Source organism: Orcinus orca, chromosome 3, assembly GCF_937001465.1.
Source record: "Orcinus orca chromosome 3, mOrcOrc1.1, whole genome shotgun sequence".
Lineage (NCBI taxonomy): Eukaryota > Metazoa > Chordata > Mammalia > Artiodactyla > Delphinidae > Orcinus > Orcinus orca.
Window position 1 is genome coordinate 1,458,220 of NC_064561.1, and position 21,320 is coordinate 1,479,539.

General features: G+C 64.0%; 1 protein-coding gene across 12 annotated transcripts in view; it reads left to right on the top strand.

Moving 5' to 3' along the window:
• The window catches only part of DOT1L (DOT1 like histone lysine methyltransferase), a 55,075-nt gene extending 35,166 nt beyond the window's left edge, over positions 1-19,909 (top strand). For 10 of the 12 annotated variants that reach the window (XM_049708516.1, XM_049708518.1, XM_049708519.1 and 7 more), the window contains 19 exons: positions 3,572-3,640; positions 4,153-4,259; positions 4,408-4,449; positions 5,112-5,222; positions 5,334-5,568; positions 5,872-5,964; positions 6,775-6,866; positions 7,263-7,364; positions 7,609-7,746; positions 7,954-8,079; positions 8,925-9,409; positions 9,561-9,696; positions 10,015-10,194; positions 11,335-11,464; positions 12,170-12,747; positions 12,831-13,036; positions 15,520-15,584; positions 15,969-16,898; positions 17,604-19,909. In XM_049708516.1, coding sequence (XP_049564473.1) covers positions 3,572-3,640; positions 4,153-4,259; positions 4,408-4,449; positions 5,112-5,222; positions 5,334-5,568; positions 5,872-5,964; positions 6,775-6,866; positions 7,263-7,364; positions 7,609-7,746; positions 7,954-8,079; positions 8,925-9,409; positions 9,561-9,696; positions 10,015-10,194; positions 11,335-11,464; positions 12,170-12,747; positions 12,831-13,036; positions 15,520-15,584; positions 15,969-16,898; positions 17,604-18,184 — 4,406 coding nt within the window. In that variant the 3' untranslated portion in view covers positions 18,185-19,909. Of the gene's footprint in view, positions 1-1,613; positions 2,003-3,571; positions 3,641-4,152; positions 4,260-4,407; positions 4,450-5,111; positions 5,223-5,333; positions 5,569-5,871; positions 5,965-6,774; positions 6,867-7,262; positions 7,365-7,608; positions 7,747-7,953; positions 8,080-8,924; positions 9,410-9,560; positions 9,697-10,014; positions 10,195-11,334; positions 11,465-12,169; positions 12,748-12,830; positions 13,037-15,519; positions 15,585-15,968; positions 16,899-17,603 lie in introns of those variants that run through there. The other 2 variants (XM_049708521.1, XM_049708526.1) reach the window with 2 other exon arrangements.
• Positions 19,910-21,320: the final 1,411 nt, after the last annotated feature.

The window sequence follows — 21,320 nt, forward strand, 5'->3', positions numbered from 1 at the left end:
TCAGGCAGCGGGTCCCATCCATGGTGGTTCTCACCGTCACCTAGGTTGTGGGAGGGTGCCTCACAGCTCAGCGTGTGTGGTGGAATAGACCCGACGCCTCCCCCGCTCAGGCCCCAGCTTGCAGCTGCCGGAAGGACTGGGGCGGGGGCCAGATTAGCAGGGGAGCTGCAGGCTGTCTGGTTCGTTCGGTTGTGGAGACAGGGGGTGACTTCTTTGTTCAAGGACGTCCTGCCTTCTAAAGGATTCTTCACGGTGTATGGGAAACTGAAACTTGATTGGGTGTCCCCACGCGATCTGGAACCCTAACTTGGGGGCGCTGAGGGCACGGGGGTTCCCCTGGCCAGCCCCTGCGGCCTTTGCTGGTCGGGTCTTTCCCGTACTTGGACCCGGGCTGCCTGGCTAGCGCCGCTCCCGCTGCTTCCCCTTCCCCCTCACACTCGGTCCCCAGGCCAGTCGAGACCCGGACGCCGGAGGGGACCTCACCCTTCTTGTGTCCAAGTAGGAGGGGCGTGTTCTCCCGTGCTTATGAAAGCGTTTAGACTCACAGGTTACCTTGGGCGACGGGAGCTCCTGGTGTCTGAGCAGACTCTCCTCTCCTCAGGAACGCGGGCAGGGGTTGTTAGGTCTTCTTGTGTCCCGAGCTCCTCCCTCTGGCGTGGTGAGCTTGAGCAGGGTGGTCCCCAAGTGAGATCCCTCCAGGCCACTGAAGGTGCAGGGAGGGAGCTGCGTCGAGGTCTCGGCTTAGCCACCAGAGTGGGTTGCGCCTGCCCAGGCCCAGCAGCACACATGAGGTGTCCCTCAGCTGTGCTTGGGGCATCCTCGTGCACATGGAGCATCAGACCGATGTAGACACCTGGGTGGGAGCCTTCTACACAGCTGGGAGCTGACCAGTTTCTTTGAACCTAGTTTGTGTTCTCGTGCCCGCCCCTGGGTCCCGTGGTGAGTTGCGCTTAGGCTCAGAGTGGGAGATGGGAGAGCAGGTCCGGTGTGTTCCAGGAAGAGGAGACGGAGGAGTGGCTGCTTCTTCAGGCCGTCCTCCCCAGTCCGCCTCCCTCAGAAAGCTGGGCACTTTCTGTCCCAGCACCATCGATGGTCCTGACAAGCAGGGCAGCAGTGGGGGACCCATGCAGGGCCCACATTTCCCCTTGTCCTGTGCCCTCTCGCCTGCTTCTCACCTGCTGCTTTGTTTCTTCCCCGTGGGGAGGCCGGTGGCTTCCCATGTGTGGTGAACACTCAGGATGACGGCGGCTCCGTCTGTGCCCTGTGATGCGCTCTGCTCCAGGAGCGTGGTGGTCATCCCACCGCTGGTGGAGTCGCGGGCTTCTTTCCCTGGACGTCCAGTCGCACACGGCCGGGCTCTGGTCCTCGGCCGGGGGCTGTCGCCACCCGTGTGAGAACTCCAGCCTCGGGTGCCCATCCTTCTCGGGGTCCTCCTGGCAGGACGGGACCAGTCTCCCGGGCCCCCCGTGGGCTATGACCTCAGCGTGAGGTCGGATATGCTGCCCCACATGCCCACGGCCCCGCTGGGCTCTGCCCGCTCCCTTTCCTGGGGCCTGGCCGGGGATGCAGCCCTGACAGTGTGTCCCCATGCTTCTCCAGTCGTGACATGAGATGGCAGGAGTCACCTGTCCTGCAGGGAGGTCTCCAGAAAGCGTCTTCATCCTTAGGCTCATGAGGGTGGCTTCTCCGGCCGCTGCTGCTGCCCCGATTCCCACGTCAGGTCTTCCCTGACGTGCCGCAGGAGCCCCGGCAGGGCAGATGTGCTGCGCTCTGTCCTGCCCGCCCCCCCACTGCTCCCTGTCCCCGCAGCTGCGGGGAGGCCCCCGTGCCATCCTGATCTCTGTGGCCGGGAGACAGAAACGGGGTGTGTCCCCCAAGTTTTGTTATGAAACATTTCAAGCAAACAGGAGAGGGGAAAGGATCACCCAGCATGGACGCAGAGAGTTTCCAGCTGCCCTCAGCACCGCCGGCTGCGTGTGTGTTTGCGTGTGTGCGTGTGCAGGTGAGCATGAGCCTGAGCGTGTGGCAGGGTCACTCCTGATGGTTTTGTGGGAACGAGCGCCCTGCCCGGGCCCCTCTCCTGAGCACTCGGCGCCCATCCCCGCGCCCCACCCAGGAGAGGAGCGTGGATTCCTGCTCTGCCAGCTGCCACAGGCACCTCTTGGGCTGTGCAGTCCCGACTCTCTAGCCTTAGGGCCTCGGGTCGTGGCCCCTCCATCTTTGTGGACGCGGCCCGCTGGGCATCGGGCCTCATTGTCTCGTGGGATGTCGCCCGTTCTTCACTCATCCCTCGTGGTCATCTTGACCTTGCCCTCCGCACCCCGTTTCCCACCTGAGTGCCTGGGTGTGGCTCGGGGCCCCTGGTGACATGCCCACAGAAGTCCCCTCAGGTTACCTGTTGTCCCGGAAGCCTTGCAGGGGACACATTCCTAATTTGAGCGTCCTCCCTTCGACACTCTTCAGGTGCGCCCAGGGGACCCCCTCAGCCTCTGGCTGCTGTGACTTTGCTGTCACAACCAGCCGACTGCCCAAACTCGCCCCTGGCCAGCCCGGGACCTGGCATCGCCGCCTCCTCGGGGTGGGGGGCGCCCAGAGGCCAGGCTGGGGCTCGGGGAGCCATGAGCACATGCGCGAGCAGAGGGCTCATCCTGACTGCTTCAGTTTACTCACCACGCGTTTTCTTTGACTTCTATATTTGGTTCTGTATTTCCTACGCTGGAACGTTCTGGTGTATTACGTTTCCTGACAGTGTTTCATACAGGATGGGGGAAGCGTCTGTAACCTGAGGGTGACATCATCAATCATGGTGATCTCACTGCAGGAGGCTGCGAGTCCTTGTGGTTCTTTTCCCTACAATGACTGCACACGTGCCGGGAGTTAATTGGAAAAACTTTTCTGTGCAGCTGTTCCCGACCTGACCCTTCCGCATTCTGTCTGTGTGGGGTTAGGGCCCGGTTCTGCCTTAGGTTCTGTCTGTTCCTGTGGATCAGGACCCAGTTCTCCCTCAGGTTCTGTTTGTGTGGAGTCTGGGCCCGTTCTCTCTGAGGTCCTGTTTCCCTGGAGTCGGGCCTCGTCCTGCCTCAGGTTCAGTCTGTGTGTGTGGATCAAGACCTGGTTCTCCCTCAGGTTCTGTTGGTTCTGTGTTAGGGCCTGGTCCAGCCTTAGGTTCTGTCTGTGTGTCCGGACCCGGTTCTCCCTCAGGTTCTGTCTGTCTCTGGGGTCAGGGCTGGTTCTGGTCCGGGCCTGGTGTGGGTGTGGCGCATCTAGACAGCGCAGAAGTTGTAGAGGGGGTGCCCAGTGGGCCCCACGACGAGACCCAGGGGACTGTGAGGCCCTGAGCACGTTTTGCAGGAAAGCAAATCGTGAGATGGGTCGGAGCCCTCAGGCGCCGCTTTCTTTGCTTTTAGCTGTGAGGTTAGCTCAGGACTCCCAGTCCCTCGGCTTTTCTGTGTTCAGAGGGCTGGTTTCTCTGGATGCTTTTGCATCCTGGTGCTCTAAGCTTCACCAGGCTCTTGCTCGTATCGCGCACTGGTGTCCCCACGGCCAGCACTGATCCCTCTCTGTGTTTTAGGTGGCAGAATCGTGTCCTCGAAGCCCTTTGCACCTCTGAACTTCAGAATAAACAGTAGAAACTTGAGTGGTAAGAGCTCTCGTGTTGCCGAGTTCTTAACACATGTAATTATGAGCACCTGCCGTGGGTTAAAGCGGGGTCACCCGCCAGCAGTGGTGACGGCGGGGGGCGTCCCGGGTGCTGTGGGATGTGGAGCGGTGGCCGCACTCACTCCATGCGGGAGGCCCCCAGTTGTGACAACCCCAGACATCCCCAGACATGGCCCTGGGCAGGACTGTGGTGCCGGGACCCAAGGGAGCAGTGACAAGGACAAGCAGTGGTGTGTGCGAGCCCGCGGGGTGGCAGGACCCTCAGGCGCTGGGCATCCTTGCGGCTGCTTGGTTGCCACATTGGCCCCCACGGGCCTTTGGAGCCCGCCCTGTGGGCTTATCGCCCTTGTCCTTGGCCAGGTGCCTGGGTGTGGGGAGGGCCGTGGGCACCTCCCCAGCTGGCAGTTGGGACACGCCTGGGACCTGAGCCCCGCCATACCCCTCCCCCTGGTACCCTGGCAACCCCTGACTCCTGCGCCCTGTTGTGCGCAGACATCGGCACCATCATGCGCGTCGTGGAGCTGTCGCCTCTAAAAGGCTCGGTGTCGTGGACGGGGAAGCCGGTGTCTTACTACCTGCACACCATCGACCGCACCATAGTGAGTGGCACCCCTTCCTCCCCGACCCGCCTCTCAGCGCTCACCGCGCCCGTCACTGCCTGACGTCGGTGGGTCTGGGGTGTGGCTCTTGTCCTGACAGGGTTTTCCATTGCTAATGAGACGTTTTCTTTTCCTTTTCCATTTTTAGCTTGAAAACTATTTTTCTAGTCTGAAAAATCCAAAACTCAGGGTAAGTTTGTGTATTTGTCCTTGATCTCTAAGCTGACCAGGGCCCGAGGCATCCCGAGTAGCCGGGCGTGGGCCTGGGCGCTAGGGCCCCCTGGCTGCGGCGGCCACGTCTTGAGCAGCTGCACCCTGGCCACGTTTCTTGAGAGATTTGGGGGGAGATAGGTTGGAGTTACAGCCTTTCAAAATGTCCCGCGGCCTCGTGCTCATCACTTTGTCTCTGAACCTCGTGGGACGTCTGTCCCAGTGACTTTCTCTTTGGAGGCTCAGACAAGCACGTGAGCCTTGAAGGAGCCCCCCGCCCAGGCCCTTCCTGCCGTACTAGGGCCTCTGGGTCAGGGCATGGTGATGGCCACCCCCACCTGGAGACAGAGGACGGCCTTGAGGGTGGCCCTGTCCTCCCTCCTGTTGCTGTGGGTGTCCCGCAGCCCTCGCCTGTGGACAGCGTGCCCCTCGGTGGGGAAGTGGTTGTGGGGACCTTGGGACCACCCGCCGCGGGGTGGCCAGGCCAGGCCGTCCGGGGGCCCACTGGGTTCCCAGCAGAGACTGGGTGTGGGGTGTGTGTACCTCGCTTTCCCCCAGGGCCAGGGCTGCAGGGCCCCTGCAGGCAGGAGGGTCTCCGCGGTGCCCACGGTTCAGAGGACGAGCCCCCCGCTTACTCCCCAGGAGGAACAAGAGGCAGCTCGGCGCCGGCAGCAGCGGGAGAACAAGAGCAACACGACCACCCCCACCAAGGTGCCCGAGAGCAAGACGGCCATGCCCGCCGACACCCCCATGGTGAGCGCCCCGCCCCCGGCCAGATGGGGCGGCCCCGGTCTCGGAGGAGGGAGCCAGGCTGCCCCCGGGAGCCCACATCGCCGGCTGGTCCCTCATGTGGTCTTCCGCTAGGACTCTGGTGCTGAGGAAGAGAAAGCCGGGGCGACCACTGTCAAGAAGCCATCTCCCTCCAAGGCCCGGAAGAAGAAGCTGAACAAGAAGGGCCGGAAGATGGCCGGCCGGAAGCGCGGACGTCCCAAGAAGATGAGCACCGCCAACCCCGAGCGCAAGCCCAAGAAGACCCAGAGCGCACTGGACCTGCTGCACGCCCAGACTGTGTCGCGGGCGGCGTCACCCTCGCCGCAGGGTGAGTGCCTCCTCGCCCCCGCCCCGCTGTGCTCTGGGGTCCCGGGGAGCCTCACTGCTGTCCCTTTTCCTGCTGGCCCGGGCAGAAGCCACTGCGACAGCGTCTGTGCTGAGTACTCGGAGATGGGGGTGGGGGGGCTCCAGCTCCAGAGCCTCCCGAGGGCTCTCCAGGGGTCCCGTGCAGAAGCCCCGCTCAGGCAGGGCGAAGTGCCGTGGTTTGGGGTCTGGTGGCGGCTTGGCTGGGCAGCTGGGGCATCGCGCAGGGCCTGGCGTCTAGAGAGCGTGACCCGCTGTCTCCCCGCAGGCGCCCCCTACCAGCTACCTCCCAGCACGCAGCGACGCCCCCCTGAGCAGCTGCTGCTGGCGCCCGCCCCGCCTGCCCTACACCGGCTGCTAGGTGAGCCGCCCCAGGGGGGCGCGGGGGGAGGCCGGGCGGACGGGGTGGCTTGTTCGCAGACCCCCTAGGAAACCCACGCTGCATGGCCAAGCGCACCACCCCCAGGGCTCAGGCTCAGTCCTGCCAGGGCACGCCTGGGCTTCGGGGTCAGCGGGGCCCGTGCGGCAGTCTGAGGCTGCAGTCCTGCCCCAGGGGAAGTGAGGCCACATCTGGGGGCATCATCACAACTGGAGGGGTGGCTCCTGGCGTCAAGAAGGTGGAGGCCAGGGATGCTGTTCCACCACCCACGGTGCCCAGGGTGCCCCGCAGAGAAGGACCCAGCCCCGTGTCTGCAGTGTCAGGGAGACCTGTCCGGGATGAGCCCGGTGCCCCGAGGGAGCAGGGCCCTGTCCTGCCGAGTCGAGCTCGTGCTCACGTGGCTGGGCTGCCTTGAGATGCCTCGTCCCTTCAGAAAGTGGATGAAGGAAACTCCTGTACAATTTTCTCAATTCAACATTGGTAGCATATGTTTACCGAGAAGACCGGCAGACTGGCTGACCACAACCCATGTGTCCTTGGGGAGAACGAAAACGCGGGCTGGGGATGGCAGGAGCTGTGAGGGTCCCCACGTGGGCGCGAGCCCCACGTGGCAGCAGGACATGCTGAGGCAGTGTGGGGACACGGGCCCCGGCACGACAATGGCACCGTGCGACCCCAGCACTGCTCGGGCCCTGGGGAACCTGCGCGTCGTTCCCGAACTCCACCCACCCCCGCCTCGAGCCTCAGCTGGAGGGTTTCTGAGTTAAAACCTTGTCTTGGCTCCCCTCGTAGAATCCTTCAAGATTCAGTACCTACAGTTCCTGGCGTACACAAAGACCCCTCAGTACAAGGCCAACCTGCAGCAGCTGCTGGACCAGGAGAAGGTGAGCCTCACGTGGTGCTGCCAGACCCAGCTGCCCTTACCTACGGGGTCCGATGGCCCCGGGGCCGCGGCTGGCCGGGCCCTGCTGCCCCGTTTGAGGCGTCCTCGTCTGGGGACAGTGTGCCCTGCAGCCTCGGTGGCGGAGCTGGGGTGGGGGGCTGTGAGGTGCGGCCGCCCTCATGCGGGCCTGGTGCGGGCACCCCAGCTTTCCTGAGGGCGGGAAGCGTCAGGCTCTGTGGCTCCTGGTAACGTGGTGCTACGTTCCGGGGTGAGGCCCGGATGGGGGTCTGGCCAACCTCCTCACGGGTGCGTGTCTGCCACCGTGTCCGCCAGGCGGGCTGCAAGTCGGGCGGGGTGCCCGTCCCGGGGGCCTCACGCTCATGGCCCTGCCCCGCAGGAGAAGAACACCCGGTTGCTGGGCGCCGTGCAGCAGCTGTTCGGCCACTGCCAAGCTCAGAAGGAGGAGATCAAGAGGCTTTTCCAGCAGAAACTGGATGAGGTAGGCGCCCTGCCCTGGCCACCCTGAGGCCACGCAGACGGCCCTGGTGCGGGATGGAGGGCAGGCAGGGCCCAGGGCCCAGCCGGACGTCTGGCCAAGATCCAGAGGGACTGGTGCCCTCCTGGTGCTCTTCACCTTGAGTCTCCCTGATGGAGAGGCCCGGAGGTGGTCAGAGGGAGGCTTCCTGCCTCGCGATGCCCCTGGCCCCTGTGAGAGCCCCCCCTTTGCCGTCGTTTGTCCTCAGCTGGGAGTGAAGGCGCTGACCTACAACGACCTGATCCAAGCGCAGAAGGAGATCTCAGCTCACAACCAGCAGCTGAGGGAGCAGACGGAGCAGCTGGAGAAGGGCAACCGGGAGCTGAGGAGCCAGAGCCTGCGGCTGGTGCGCTGGCGGGACTGGCGGTCTGCCCGAGGCGGGGCCCCCCAGGCCGGGCCGGGCCTCGGGATGGAGAGATGACCGAGGGCAGCCCCCGAGTCTGCGGCAGTGGGTCCTGGCAGCCCCCCGCCCCCCGTCCCTGTCCTCCCTCAGGATCCTCGCGGGGCGTCCAGGGGCCTCCGACGCCTCATGGCTGCCCACCCATCCCCACAGCTCAAGGCACGGTGCGAGGAGCTGAAGCTGGACTGGTCCACGCTGTCCCTTGAGGGCCTGCTGAAGGAGAAGCAGGCCCTGAAGAGCCAGATCTCGGAGAAGCAGAGGCACTGCCTGGAGCTGCAGGTAGGAAGCCTGTCGGAGGCGGGGGGGGGGCTCCGGGCTTCAGCTGGGGCGCCGGGACCAGCGTCCTAGGCCCAGTCCCCGCCGCACCGCCCGGGCTTGCGAGCGCCTTGTTTCTGAGGCCGCCGGTGGCGGCCCTCGCTTGCACCATGAGAGCGGCTCATACTGACGAGGTGAGCAGAGAATGGTGCAGGAAGGAAGGACGGACAGATCAGCACGCAGGTGCGGGCTTTCCGGAAGCCCGTCTGCAGGCCGAGGCCTCCCACCACTTTGCGTCTCTCCAGCGAGGTTTCGTGATTTACGTGAAGCTTTCGCTGTTGCCCGGCCCTGGGGGCTCTTTCAGGGATGGGTTACTGCAGAATGGCACTGCAGTGAATTCCTCTGCACCGGAGGCTGCTCTGGAGGCTACGTCCCTAAAGACACGCGTCCCCCAAGTAGCCGTTGGAGCGGCTGTAGGTCACAGGATACGGTGTTGCGCTGCCTCCTGTGGTGGCCCGGCCCTGCTGCCAGCCTGTGTGCAGGAGTCTCAGGAGGCTGCGCGCTGGGCCCTCACGCTCCTGTGTCACCGAGAGGCGGCCCGAAACTGTGGGCCCTTGATTCATTGTGGGGAGAGCCAAACGATGCCTCAGGCCCCAGCCCCCGGGGCCGATACCTTACCCTCGCAGTCACAGTGACAGCCACGGAGCCTGGGCCCCTCGCTTCCTCAGGCCGGCGCGTCTGCCCGTCACACTAGCCGGCCCATGTCCCTCTAGCCGGCCCACGTCCCTGTCGCTCTTGCACGACCATCCCTGCCAGTGAGGTGCTGGGCATGGGGCCTCTCAGGCCTGACGCCTCCTCTCGTCCCCCAGATCAGCATTGTGGAGCTGGAGAAGAGCCAGCGGCAGCAGGAGCTCCTGCAGCTGAAGTCCTGCGTGCCGCCCGACGACGCCCTGTCCCTGCACCTGCGCGGGAAGGGTGGCCTGGGCCGAGAGCCGGAGGCCGAGCCCGGCCGGCCACACCTGGAGCTGGACTGTGCCAGGTTCTCCCTGCCCCACTTGAGCAACATGAGCCCGGAGCTGTCCATGAACGGCCACGCGGCCGGCTATGAGCTCTGCGGCGCGCTGAGCCGGCCCTCGCCCAAGCAGAACACCCCCCAGTACCTGGCCTCCCCCCTGGACCAGGAGGTCGTGCCCTGCACCCCGAACCACAGTGGCCGGCCGAGGCTCGAGAAGTTGTCCGGCCTGGCCCTGCCCGACTACACCAGGCTCTCCCCGGCCAAGCTGGTGCTGCGGCGCCACCTGAGCCAGGACCACACAGCCAACAGCAGGGCGACCGCCAGCGAGCTGCACTCACGGTGAGCTCGTGGTGGGGGGCCTTCTGAGCGGGGGATTGTCAGTTTGGAAGAGAATCTCGGGGGTTGTTAGGCCCAGGCGGCCAGCTCTGAACGCAAAATTGTGGCTCTGAGGGCTCCCCAGAAAATGACCGAGGACACGTCTCGTTTCCAGAGCTGAGCATGCCAAGGAGAACGACCTCCCGTACCAGAGCCCCGGCATCGCCAACGGCATCAAACTGAGCCCACAGGACCCTCGGCCCTCATCCCCTGCGGCCTTGCAGATGACGGGAGAGAAGAGCAGTGAGAAGGTGAGGCCACCGCTCTTGTGAAAGTGCCCATGCGTGGGGTGGAGTAGGGCTGAGAGGGAAGGTGGGAGGCTGCCTGGCCGCGCCCTAACCCTGGGGTGAGGCTGGAAGAGTGGGATTGTCTCTGGGAAAGGAGAGGCCGGGTTGAGCAACAGGGGAAGGGAAAAGCCTGTTGCACTCCTGTGATGGGGTGTGTGCTGGGGTGATGGGTGGGGGCCCTGGCAGGTCGGGAGGATCGCTTTGGGGTGGGGGTGACTTGTCACTGGTTGGAGGGCTGCTGTGTCCCTCGGGGCGGTGCTCAAGGCCCAGTTTCCTGGTCAGCGGGAGCAGGCTGGCCCGGTGGTGTGTCTGCAGGGTTTGAAGGAGCGCACCTACGCCAGCAGTGGGGAGGCCATCACCAGCCTGCCCGTCAGCATCCCGCTCAGCACCGTGCAGCCTAGCAAGCTGCCAGTCAGCATCCCTCTGGCCAGCGTGGTGCTGCCCAGCCGCGCCGAGAAGGTGGTGAGTGAGGCCCTCGGCCTGGAAGCCTGGCGTCCCCAGGCACCGTGTGTAGGCGCCAGGAGAGCCGGTGCTCTTGTTCTTTCCCCTTGAGGCCCAGAGCCGCCTTGTTCAATTGCACGTGGTTAAGTTTGGAGCTTACCGTGATGCCCGAGAAAAACAGAATGTCTGATGTCCACATTTAATTCCAGTAACATTTTGCCACTTTTACTTTAGATCCTTTTAGTAAAAGGTGACGTGTGCAAACGGAGAGGGACTAAAACTTCCAGATTCTGTAGAAACTTCTCCCTTTCCTTCTAGTTCACATGTGCATTCAGCGTCACACGCATGGACTTGGAAATGACACTCTCCTGTGGAGTGGGCTGTTCGTGTTTATGGAGATGTCACTCACACACAACTCACCCACCTAAGGTGTTCGGTGCAGTGGGTTTTAGTACATTCACCAGTCGTGCAGCCATCTCTAGTTCCAGAACATTCCATACCCCCAAAAGGAAGCCCATCCCCACCAGCAGTCACCCCCATCCCCTCCCCAGCCCCTGACAACCAGGAGCCTACTGTCTGTCTCTGTGGATCTGCCTGTTCTGAATATTTCCTGTCAGTGGAATCACAGACTGTGTGTCCTTCTGTGTCTGGCTTCTCTCACTGAGCATCGTGTTCTCAGGGTCCATCCACGTGGTAGCGAGTGTCAGGGCTTCTCTCCTTTTCGTGGCTGAGAGATGTTCCACCATACAGACGGACCACATTGTGTGCATCCGTCACCTGTTGGTGGTCATCTGGGGTGTTTCCACTTCGGGGCTGTTGTGAATTGTGCTGCTGAGGACATGCGTGTGCGGGTTTTGTGTGGGTACTTGCTGTTGTCTGGCTCCATGTAGGAGTGGAGTTGCTGGGTCAGATCATAACGGCTGCCCTCACTGCTCTCCCTGCCCATTTATCCCTGGCCCAATGCTTGCCTGTTAGCCAGGGCCATCCCTTAGAACCGAGGTCAGACACCTGTGCCTCACCTCGTGAGAACCTTCCCGTGGCTGCCCACCAGGCTCACACCCTGAGCGGCCACTTGCCCTTCCGTGCTCGTGGCCTCGGGCCCTTGGCACGTCCTGTGGCGTATGGCCGGATCAGCTGAGAACCTGCATTTTCTCTCCGCAGAGAAGCACCCCCAGCCCCGTGCCGCAGGCCCGAGAGTCCTCGTCCACACTGGAGAAGCAGATGGGTGCTGGCACCCACGGCTCCGGGTGCAACGCTGCTGGGAGCAGAAGCCTCGCCCTGGCCCCCGCAGGTTAGGGCTCCCTCCCGTGCGAGGACCCAGAGGTGCTGGGTGGGCTCAGCATGTCAGCTGCACAGCGTGGCCCGGGGCTCGGGGGCTCCGAGCTGGGCTGTCCCGCTCTGCTCATCTCAGCTGGCTGTGTTCGGCCTGGGCCCATGCCAGTCCTCTGGGCGATGGCGTCCTCATCCAACCGCATTCCAGCCGGTTCTGCTCCTCCTCAGAGAGCTTCGAGTGAGGCTTCCAGGCGGGGCCCTGCGACCTAGAGGGTGCCTGTCACCACTGCCCAGCCATGGATCCCATCGGGGGCAGCGGGCATGTGTGGTCAGGTTGCTTGCCTGTGTCCACATGGCCTGATCTATGCCTGTTCTTCTGGGGATAAAGAGCACAGTGAGGAGGCTGCTGTTGGGACGGGCGTCCCGCCTCTGGCGCTGCTGCTCTCGCGTGGGGAGGGCGTCACCGCTGGTGGTGCCCGGGGTCCACCGGCTTGTGCGTGAGCTCCAGGGCCCAACCAACCCAGGCCCAGAAGTGGGAAGAGCACACAAGTGACGGCCCAGGGGTCCCCACTTGTCCTCACCCGAACCTGGTTCCGTGGTGCCGTCTCAAGGTGCTGGGCACTGAGCATGCGGAGAGCTGAGCTTCCTTGCGCTCCGCCGGGTTCGGCCAGGTGGGCATCCTTTCCCGGACGAGCTCCCCTGAGAAAGCGTGTCCTTCCTACAGGCTTTGCCTACGCCGGCTCAGTGGCCATCAGTGGGGCCCTGGCAGGCAGCCCGGCACCACTCGTCTCTGGAGCCGAGCTCCCCGCCCTGGACGAGTCCTCCAGCTCCGGAAGCCTCTTTGCCACTGTGGGGTCCCGCAGCTCCACCCCTCAGCACCCCCCCCTGCTGGCGCAGCCCCGCAACTGCGGCTCGGCCTCGCCCGCCCCCCAGCTCTGCGCCAGTCCCCGGCTCGGCGCCCAGGGCCCGCTCCCCGACACCAGCAAAGGAGACCTGCCCTCTGAGGCCGGCTTCTCGGATCCCGAGAGTGAAGCCAAGAGAAGGATCGTCTTCACCATCTCGGCCGGCTCTAGCAGCGCCAAACAGTCACCTTCCAGCAAGCACAGCCCTCTGTCCTCGGGCACCCGCGGTGACGGCGGCCAGAGCCACGGGCAGGACAGCCGCAAGAGGGGCAGGAGGAAGCGGGCAGCGGCGGGGACCCCCGGCTTCAGCTCGGGCGTGTCCCCCAAGCGCCGGGCCCTGCCGTCCGTCGCCGGCCTCTTCACCCAGTCTTCAGGGTCCCCCCTGAACCTCAACTCCATGGTGAGGCTGGGAGTGGCGTTGGGGGCGGTAGGTCCAGGGCGCTCCAGGGGCCTGCTGACGGGCTTGTGCGTCTGACCCCTCAGGTCAGCAACATCAACCAGCCCTTGGAAATCACGGCCATCTCGTCCCCCGAGAGCTCCCTGAAGAGCTCGCCTGTCCCTTACCAGGACAACGACCAGCCGCCCGTGCTCAAGAAGGAGAAGCCCCTGAGCCAGACCAACGGGGCCCACTATTCCCCGCTGACCTCGGATGAGGAGCAGGGCTCTGAGGACGAGCCCAGCAGTGCCAGGCGAGTGGGGCCGACGGGGCAGGTCCCTGTGGCCAGGACACGGGGCAGGCAGCTTCCCACCTGCTGCTGGGTGGTGGGCACAGGGTCCCGACCTCACTTGGGGCACTTCCTGGAGCAGACAGGCCCCTTCCTGGATCGTTCACTTTAACTGTGTAAGAAACAGCCCGTGAAGGGCCCAGGGCATCTGAGAGCCTCTCGCCACGTGCGTGTGGGGCAGGGCTGACCCCTGAGTCTGTAGCTCCCGGGGCGGTGGCGCGAGGCGGGTGTTTCTTGGTGGCAGAGAGAAGGGGAGGGCGGCCGCCACAGCGCAGAGCCAAGAGGCAGGCGTGCAGGCTCCCATCAGTGCCTGGTGTCCACTCAGCTGACGGTGAAGAGTGCTTTCTTCCTGGGTTTTTTTTTCAATAACAGTTTTATTAGGTATAATTCATATACCACACTGCGCGCTTGAAACGTGCGACCCAGTGGTCTTTGACGTATTCGTGGGGTTGTGCAGCCATCACCGCTGTCGGTTTTAGAACATTTTCATCACCACAGAAAGAACCCCTGTACCCTTAAACACTTGACTCCCCAGCCCCTCCCCCAGTCCCTGGCCCCCACAATCTACTTCCTGTCTCTGTGGATCTGACTCCTCTAGGGACCCCGTGAGTGGGATCAGGCAGCGTGTGTCCTGTGTCTGGTTTATTTCACTGAGCATCCTGTCCTCAGGTTCATCCATGGTGTAGCAGGTGTCAGAACCTCCTTCCTTTCTGTGTGTATATATCACGTTTTGTTTATCCACCGTGTGTCCGTGGACGCTTGGGTTGCTTCGTTTTCAGCTGTTGTGAATCGTGCTGCTATGAACGTCCCTATACTACATGTGTTTTTACTTGAAAATGTGTTTGCAATTTACCCAGTACTTAGGCGTGGAATTGCTGGATCTCATGTGGCGAGTCTGGGTTTAACGTTTTGAGGAACCACCAGACTTTTCCACGGCAGCTGCCCCATCTCACATTGCTGCCAAGCATGCACAAGGGTGCCAGTTTCTCCACATCCTCACCGGCACTTGTTATTTTCTGGGTTTGTTTTTAGTACGGTAGCTATTTCTGTGAGGGTGTGGTGGTGTCGCCATGGTTTTGACCTCATCTCCCTCGCAGTCGACGACACTCAGCATCATCTGTTCCTCAGACAGATGTCTGTTCAGGTCCCGGCCCCACTCTTGAGTCGGGTTGTCTTGTGCTGCTGTTGTTATGTCATGAGAGTTCTTTAGACGTCTACGTACCGGATCCCTTGTCAGGTACGGGATCTGCAGCTGTGTTCTCCCGTCCTGTGGGTGGTGTATTCACTCCATTGCTGGTGTCCTTTGAGGCATAAGAGTGTTCAGTGTTGACAAGATCCCGTGTGTTGTGTATGTGTTTTCTTTATTATTATTTTTCTTTAAAATTAATTTATTTTTGGCTGCGTTGGGTCTCTGTTGCTGCGTGAGGGCTTTCTCTAGTTGCGGCGAGCGGGGGCTACTCTTCGTTGAGGTGCACGGGCTTCTCATTGCAGTGGCTTCTCCTGTTGCGGAGCAGGGTCTCTAGGCGTGCGGGCTTCAGTAGTTGTGACATGCAGGCTCACTAGTTGTGGCGCACGGGCTTAGCTGTTCCACGGCCTGTGGGATCTTCCCAGACCAGGCTCGAACCCGTGTCCCCTGCATCAGCAGGCGGATTCTTACCCACTGCGCCACCATGGAAGTCCCTTTCTTTAATTTTATTTAATTCTTAATTTATTTATTTTGGTCGCTCTGGGTCTTAGTTGTGGCATGTTTAGTTGCGGCATGTGGGACCTTTAGTTGCGGCATGCAGACTTTTAGTTGCGGCATGCATGTGGGATCGAGTTCCCCCACCAGGGATCGAACCCGGGCCCCCTGCACTAGGGGCACGGAGTGTTACCCGCTGGACCGCCGGGGGACGTCCCTGTGTTTTCTTCAGTTGCCTGTGTTTTCAGTGTCTTGTTGACTTACCCTTCCACATACGAAAAGTACATTGTACAAGTTCTGGATTCTTTGGCGAGTTCTGTGTCTCTGGAGGTCATAGTTCTTCGGGACGGTCCACAAAAATCCTGACACATGAAGCACACACTGCTCTGTACTTCGGTACAGCTATGGGTACAGCTTGCTGGGGAGTTAACGTGCTAGGTGCTGCGCATCTGCCTCTGTGGACGACGCGGTCTCCTAGAGCTTGAGAGCACGTTAAGCATGGAGACAGTTCTGTCTGGGACTCGCGGCTGTCTTTGCGTGTTGGGAAACGGCATCCCTGCTCCTCCGCCGGGGCCTGGCTCTCACCACAGCCGTCATCGTGCCGGCACAGGTGCCACCGCACGGGCATGGGGGCGCCCGGGGGCCCTGACAGCGGGTCATGCATTGCCGGCTTACTGACCCCGCTGGGCAATTCGGTGTAAACGTATAGCGCTCTGGTGTGCCCGTGGATTGCAAACATTTATCATCTCTTTTTTTTTCCTAATAGAATTGAGAGAAAAATTGCAACCATCTCCTTAGAAAGCAAATCTCCTCCGAAAACCTTGGAAAATGGTGAGTTTGGTGCTCCCGATGCCTGAGTCCTTGGTGCCCGGCCTCTGAGGAGCCACACGGGGCTTCCAGAGTGGTCCCTGGGTGGTGTGGGTGCCGCCCGGCCTCCTGGCCCCTTTCCCTGTGGACATGGCGGGCGCTCTGGGTGCTGCCTGGGTAGATGGGGCACATGTGGTGCTCTGTGCTGACACGCCGGCCCTCCCGCACAAGCAGCCTTGCTCCCTGAGTTTCTCCCACGGCCCCACCCTCGCCAGGTCTGCCCCGTCCTCCGCCATGGGGGCTTGTCTTGGGGGCGGGGGTCATTCCGAGCCGGCGGTGGTCTGGTCCCCGTAGCTTCCGCTCTGCCCCACCCAGCCCAGGCCTCATAGCCGCTGCCTCTCCTGGCAGGGGGCGGCCTGGCGGGAAGGAAGGTGCCAGCCAGCGAGCCGGTCAACAGCAGCAAGTGGAAGTCCACCTTCTCGCCCATCTCCGACCTCGGCCTGGCCAAGGCAGCCGACAGCCCGCTGCAGGCCGCCTCCGCTCTGAGCCACAACTCCCTGTTCGCTTTCCGGCCCGGCCTGGAGGAACCTGGCGCGGCTGATGCCAAGCTGGCTGCCCACCCCAGGAAGAGCTTCCCAGGCGCGCTGCCGGGGGCGGGCGGGCTGAGCCCCAGCAGCCATCCCGCCAGCAGCTTCGCCCTGGGCGGGGGCCTGGCGGCCGACCTCAGTTTACACAGCTTCAGCGATGGTGCTTCTCTCTCCCACAAGGCCCCCGAGGCGGCCGGCCTGGGCACCCCCCTGAGCTTTCCCGGCCCGCGGGGCAAGGAGGGCGGCGCCGCAGACCCCGGCTCCTTCGTGAACAAGAGACAGCTGGACGGACTGGCCCCGAAGGGCGAGGGGGGCCCACCTGTGTGCGGGCCCGCGGACAAGGCCTCAGCGATGCACGGCAAGGCGGGCAAGGGCCGTGACCGCGAGCCCGACGTCAAGAACGGCCACAACCTCTTCATGGCCGCTGCTGCTGCTGCCGCCGCCGCCGCTGCCACCCCCCCCGGGGGCCTCCTCAGCGGCCCGGGCCTTGCCCCGGCGGCGTCCTCGGCAGGGGGCACGGCCCCGTCCGCCCAGACCCACCGCCCCTTCCTGGGCGCCTTCGCCCCCGGCCCGCAGTTCGCACTGGGCCCCATGTCCCTGCAGGCCAACCTGGGTCCGTCTGTGCTGCAGTCCCTGTTCAGCTCCGTGCCCGCCGCCGGCCTGGTGCACGTCTCAACCGCCGCCACCAGACTGACCAACTCGCACGCCATGGGCAGCTTCTCCCCCGGGGTGGCCGGCGGTGCAGTCGGAGGTAGGCAGCGCCCTCTGGCCGTGCGGGACCCGCTGGGGGATGGGCCACGGGCCGCATGCTCTCACCGGCGCCCTCCGGGACCGCTGGGTTTAACCACCGCTGTTTGCAGGTTCCCTTCCAGGGCCCCCTGAGGGGGGAGAGGCTGTGCCCGCGTATCCCCTTGGGTCCACTTTGCACCCGTCACCTCGTTCCTTTTCGCGAAACGCAGACGTGACTGTCGTGTGGGCAGAGCGCTCAGGCGTGAGTCGGCCTGTGCCACGCTCTCTGGTCTGACGGCGTCCCTCTCGCTCTCAGGGGAGCTGGCGCCAGACGGAGCTCTCTCCTTCCTCCCCGCGGAGGTCACCTCTCAGGCCTGACGCAGCCCGGGCTCTGGGCAGCCTTGGGGCCGGCGCTGGGGAAGAGCCAAGGGCCGCGGCGCCCGCCAAATGCACCGTGGCGCGTGCGGGGTGGAGAGGAGCGCAGGGAGCCACAGCCGGCCCCTCACCGGGCACGAGCGCCGGGGCTGGGCTGGGGAGGGGAGGGGAGCCGTCCTGCAGGTTATCCCAGCGCCTGCGCTCCCGCTGCCTGCGCTTCACCCTCACCTGTGCCGCTCGCACGCGGAGCTGGAGCTGCAGCCGCCGTCGGCTTCCCCTTCTCCGCGCGCCTTCCTTGGCTTGGCTGGTGATGCCCGCCTGTTGAAGCTGGGTTTTTCTCTCCTGTTTGCAGGTGCCTTTAACCACGCGGTGCCTCCCGCCTCCGCTCATCCGTTTGGAGCCAGTTTCGGCAGTGGGGCTGCATGTCGCAGCGCCACGCTGAGCCTAACCCCGCTGCAGGCGGTGGCCAGCACCCCGGCCTCTTCCTTTCAGGCCCCGCCCCCTGCGGAGCCGAGGCCGCCCCCGCCCCCTCCGCACCTGGGCCGGCCCCCTCCGGGGCCGCCCGCCCTCCACGCCCCGCCCCCTCCTAACGCCGCCTTGCCTCCGCCCCCCGCGCTGCTCCCGGCTAACTCTGAGCCCGTGCTCCTGCAGAACCTCGCGTCCCTCCCAGCTAACCAAGCTTTCTTACCTGCCTCCTCTGCTGCCTCTGTGCCGCCTGCTAACGCCTCTCTGTCCATCAAGCTCGCCTCACTTCCGCACAAGGTGTCCCGCCCCTCCTTCACGGTGCACCACCCGCCCCTGCCCGGGCTGGCCCTGGCCCAGGCCGCGCCCGTGATCCCGCAGGCCAGCTCCACGGGGCCGCCCGCCGTGTGGGTTTCCCTTGGCATGCCACCTCCGTATGCCGCGCGCCTTGCGGGGGTTAAGCCGCGATAAAGACCTTGCTTAGCTAGCAGTTCGTATTCTGTAAGGTAAGGCTAGAGCTCGACCAGGCGGCCCATACGAGAACCTGAACTGACCTTCCTTTGCAGAAAACAGGCGGGCCCGCGGGGCCCCGTGGAGGGGCCCGGGGGCCAAGGTTGCTCTCCTGCGGCCGGGAGGTGCGAAGGCGAAGAGCCAGGGAGGCAAGGGAACCCGGGCGGCGAGAGCAGAGAGAGGGAGGGTGTGGCTGGCCCCGCCCCCTCCGCCGCTGCCGGTGGACCCTCCCCCCAGGTCGACCAGGGAGGGGGCCAGGAGGAGTCAGTCAGGGTTGGCGTCCTGGCCGGGTGGAGCCTAGCTCGAGCTTGCCGCCGCCCTAGGCTTGGCGTCTGCAGCAGCCTGGGACCTGGGCAGCCCCGGCGTGGGGTCATGGGGGCAGCTCAGGATCCCAGCTTTGCCTTTGTGTGCGCTCTTGGGCCCCTCAGCCCGTTTCCATAAACGCGCCTTATGAGGGTTTGGGGAGAGCTCAACGCGTTTAAGGCACCTGGTACACGGCAGGCCTTCTGGACGTGGGGGTCGCGTTTGTTGGGCTCCTTAGCTAGAGGGCCTGCCTGCAGGGGCCGATGGGCAGCAGGGTGAGTGTGGCGCCAGCCCCACAGGCAGGAACGCCGGGCCGGTGGCGGGGCTCTGTAGTTGTGGCCGAGGCCCGGCTCCTCCGGCCTCCGAGACGCACGGGCTGCCTTTCAGACCGTCCGTGTGGGGGTCAGCGGAGACAAGCGTAGGAAGGGCCCGCTTTCGGGAGCTGGAGGGGGCAGGTGTCTGCGAGGCCTCCAGGGAGGGTCCTGGGCCCCGGTGCAGCTGGCCTGGCCACTGCTGGTGCCATGTCCACATCCCCGTGGGGCCAGGACTGGAGCGGGGGTCCTGCCTGCCGTCCTTGGCTGTCTGTCGTGTTTTTAAGTGGAAACAGATGAGAGGCCGCTGGAGTCTGACGGCCTCCTGGTCAGGGTGCAGGTCAGTGGACAGCCCTACCCGAGGCCTGGGGATGGGCTGTGCCTCGGTTGTTGGAAAAGCCCAGAAGGTAGGGCGGCTCAGCCTGCAATGGCCTCGCGCCGTCAGAGGAGCTTGGAGAGGGCAGACGTGCACTGGGAGGTCGGGGACCAGGCCCACAGTGGACGCTGCCTGCCTGCCGTCCTGGCCGCGCCGGCCTCACTCCTGGGGCATGCAGGCTTGTCCTGGAGCGCTGCCCGGCGTGGGGACCGGGGAGGGTCTCCTGGGGAGGAGGGGAGGCCAGGACCCAACCAGCGCCCCACACGCACTGGAAGGGCCTGGGGACAGGACCTCCTGCCTCTGACAGGGCCCAGAGGCGTGGCTCAGGGTGCTGCCACCACCTCGTCTGCCGTCTGTCGTCCGTCCGTCCGTCCGTAGGTGGCTCTGGCGCCCTGGCCTGGGGGTGCGACGGGCTCGTCTGGGCGCGAGGCTAACGCTATGCTGCCTTTCCTCCCGCGCCGTGTCCGCAGGTAACTAGGATTTCTACCTCAACCGCGAGACTATGCAAGGATGGGGCGGGCTGGCGGCGCGGGGCCCCCCGCAGGACGGCGAGGACGGATGGAGGCCAGAGGACAGGCTCTACTGTGAATCAGCGCCGCGCACAGCTGCGGAGACGGCGCGCTGGGGCCTGGCTCCAGCCTGTACTGTCGATAGTCTTAGATAAAGTATTTATCGTTTTTTAAAAAGTATAAACAATTTTGATTTATTTTATTTCACCGAAGTCGTGAAGGCAACCTATCGAGAGATGTAGATACTATATTATATGAGAGAATATATGTAAAGACATCGCCGAAGGACCGGCCCACCGCGGAGACGCTGGCAGCCGGCCCGGTGCTATCTCGTCGCCAGGCTCGCGCCTCCACGTGCTCTTGGTGCTGACTCTCGAGGTTGACCACGCCAACGCCAGGTCCTAGCGCCTGGCGTGTTCATTCCCGCCGCTCTTCCCATACCAAAGGCGGCGTCTCCGGTGGAGGCCCGCCCCGCCCCGCCATCACTGTGAACGGCCTCGGCTCAGCCCTCGGGATGGCGCCTTTGGCATCGGAACGGCAGTCCTGCGCGGCAAGGCTGCGGTGGCGGAGCCTCGAGGAGGGGACCCGTTCTCAGTGGTGCTTGTGAGGAGGGTCTGGTACCCGACTCTGCTGCCTGCCTGGCTGGCTCACTCGTGTGACAGGTGCATTTACTTTTGTACGTCTCTGCTCGCCCTGGGCTCACGCCGCAGCCCCCCCCCCCCCCGCAGGGTCGGCTCCTGTGGTGGCCGGGGACGCAGGCGGGTTAGTTGTGGGTGCCTGCTTTGTCTACAAGGGAGTCACGCTGACAGGTGACAGTATTTTATAGAGAGGTGATGAAAATTTATAAATTTCATAGACGGACTTCATTTATTTTTAGACTGTATGACGAATACACAGTAAACTAAAGAGAAAAGGAGGAAAGGAAAGTGAGGGGAAACCCTCCCGCCTGTTCAAGTGCACAGCGGCACTGGCCCAGGGCCCTCCTGCCCACCCTGCTGGGGTGACACCTGCTCCACCCGAGCGGCCACGGTGGTGCTTGGGAAGGGATGCGCTTGGGGTGGCCGGGCAGGAGGGCTGCTCCCTGAGGCTCCGAGGTGGCCGGTAGGGTTCTCGGTCCCTCGAGCACAGCACCTGTGACTGGTCCTGGGTCCCTGGGTGGGGCAATGTTGTCTGTGTGCCTCCCGAGAAGCTCTCGGTCCCCCGAAAGGGCCAACATCGGCCAAAGGTGGGCGCCCCGGCGAGGGCTGAGCGTGGGCAGTCGGAGCCCCATCCTCAGGTGTTTGCCACCCAGGCGGCACCCGTCAAGGAGCGCGGGAGGGTGGGCCTCTGTGTGGTGGCCTAACGTGAGCCTTCCCCGGCCTGGCTGACTCCACATACCCTTCAGAGGTGGACGCCACGGGTCCTCTGCCTGCCCTTGAGTGGGGTCGGTGTGGTGGCCGAGGCCCGGCCCCGCTTCCTGACCCCCGGGACGCAGGCCACAAGGGTCAGAGCGGGCCAGTGCGCTGCCTGCAGCCACCTCTACACTGTGTGGGGCAGCAATCAGGCTAGAGACGGAGCCTTCCTCCTGTGATCGCCCGCCCTGCCCCCCTTCCCCCCAG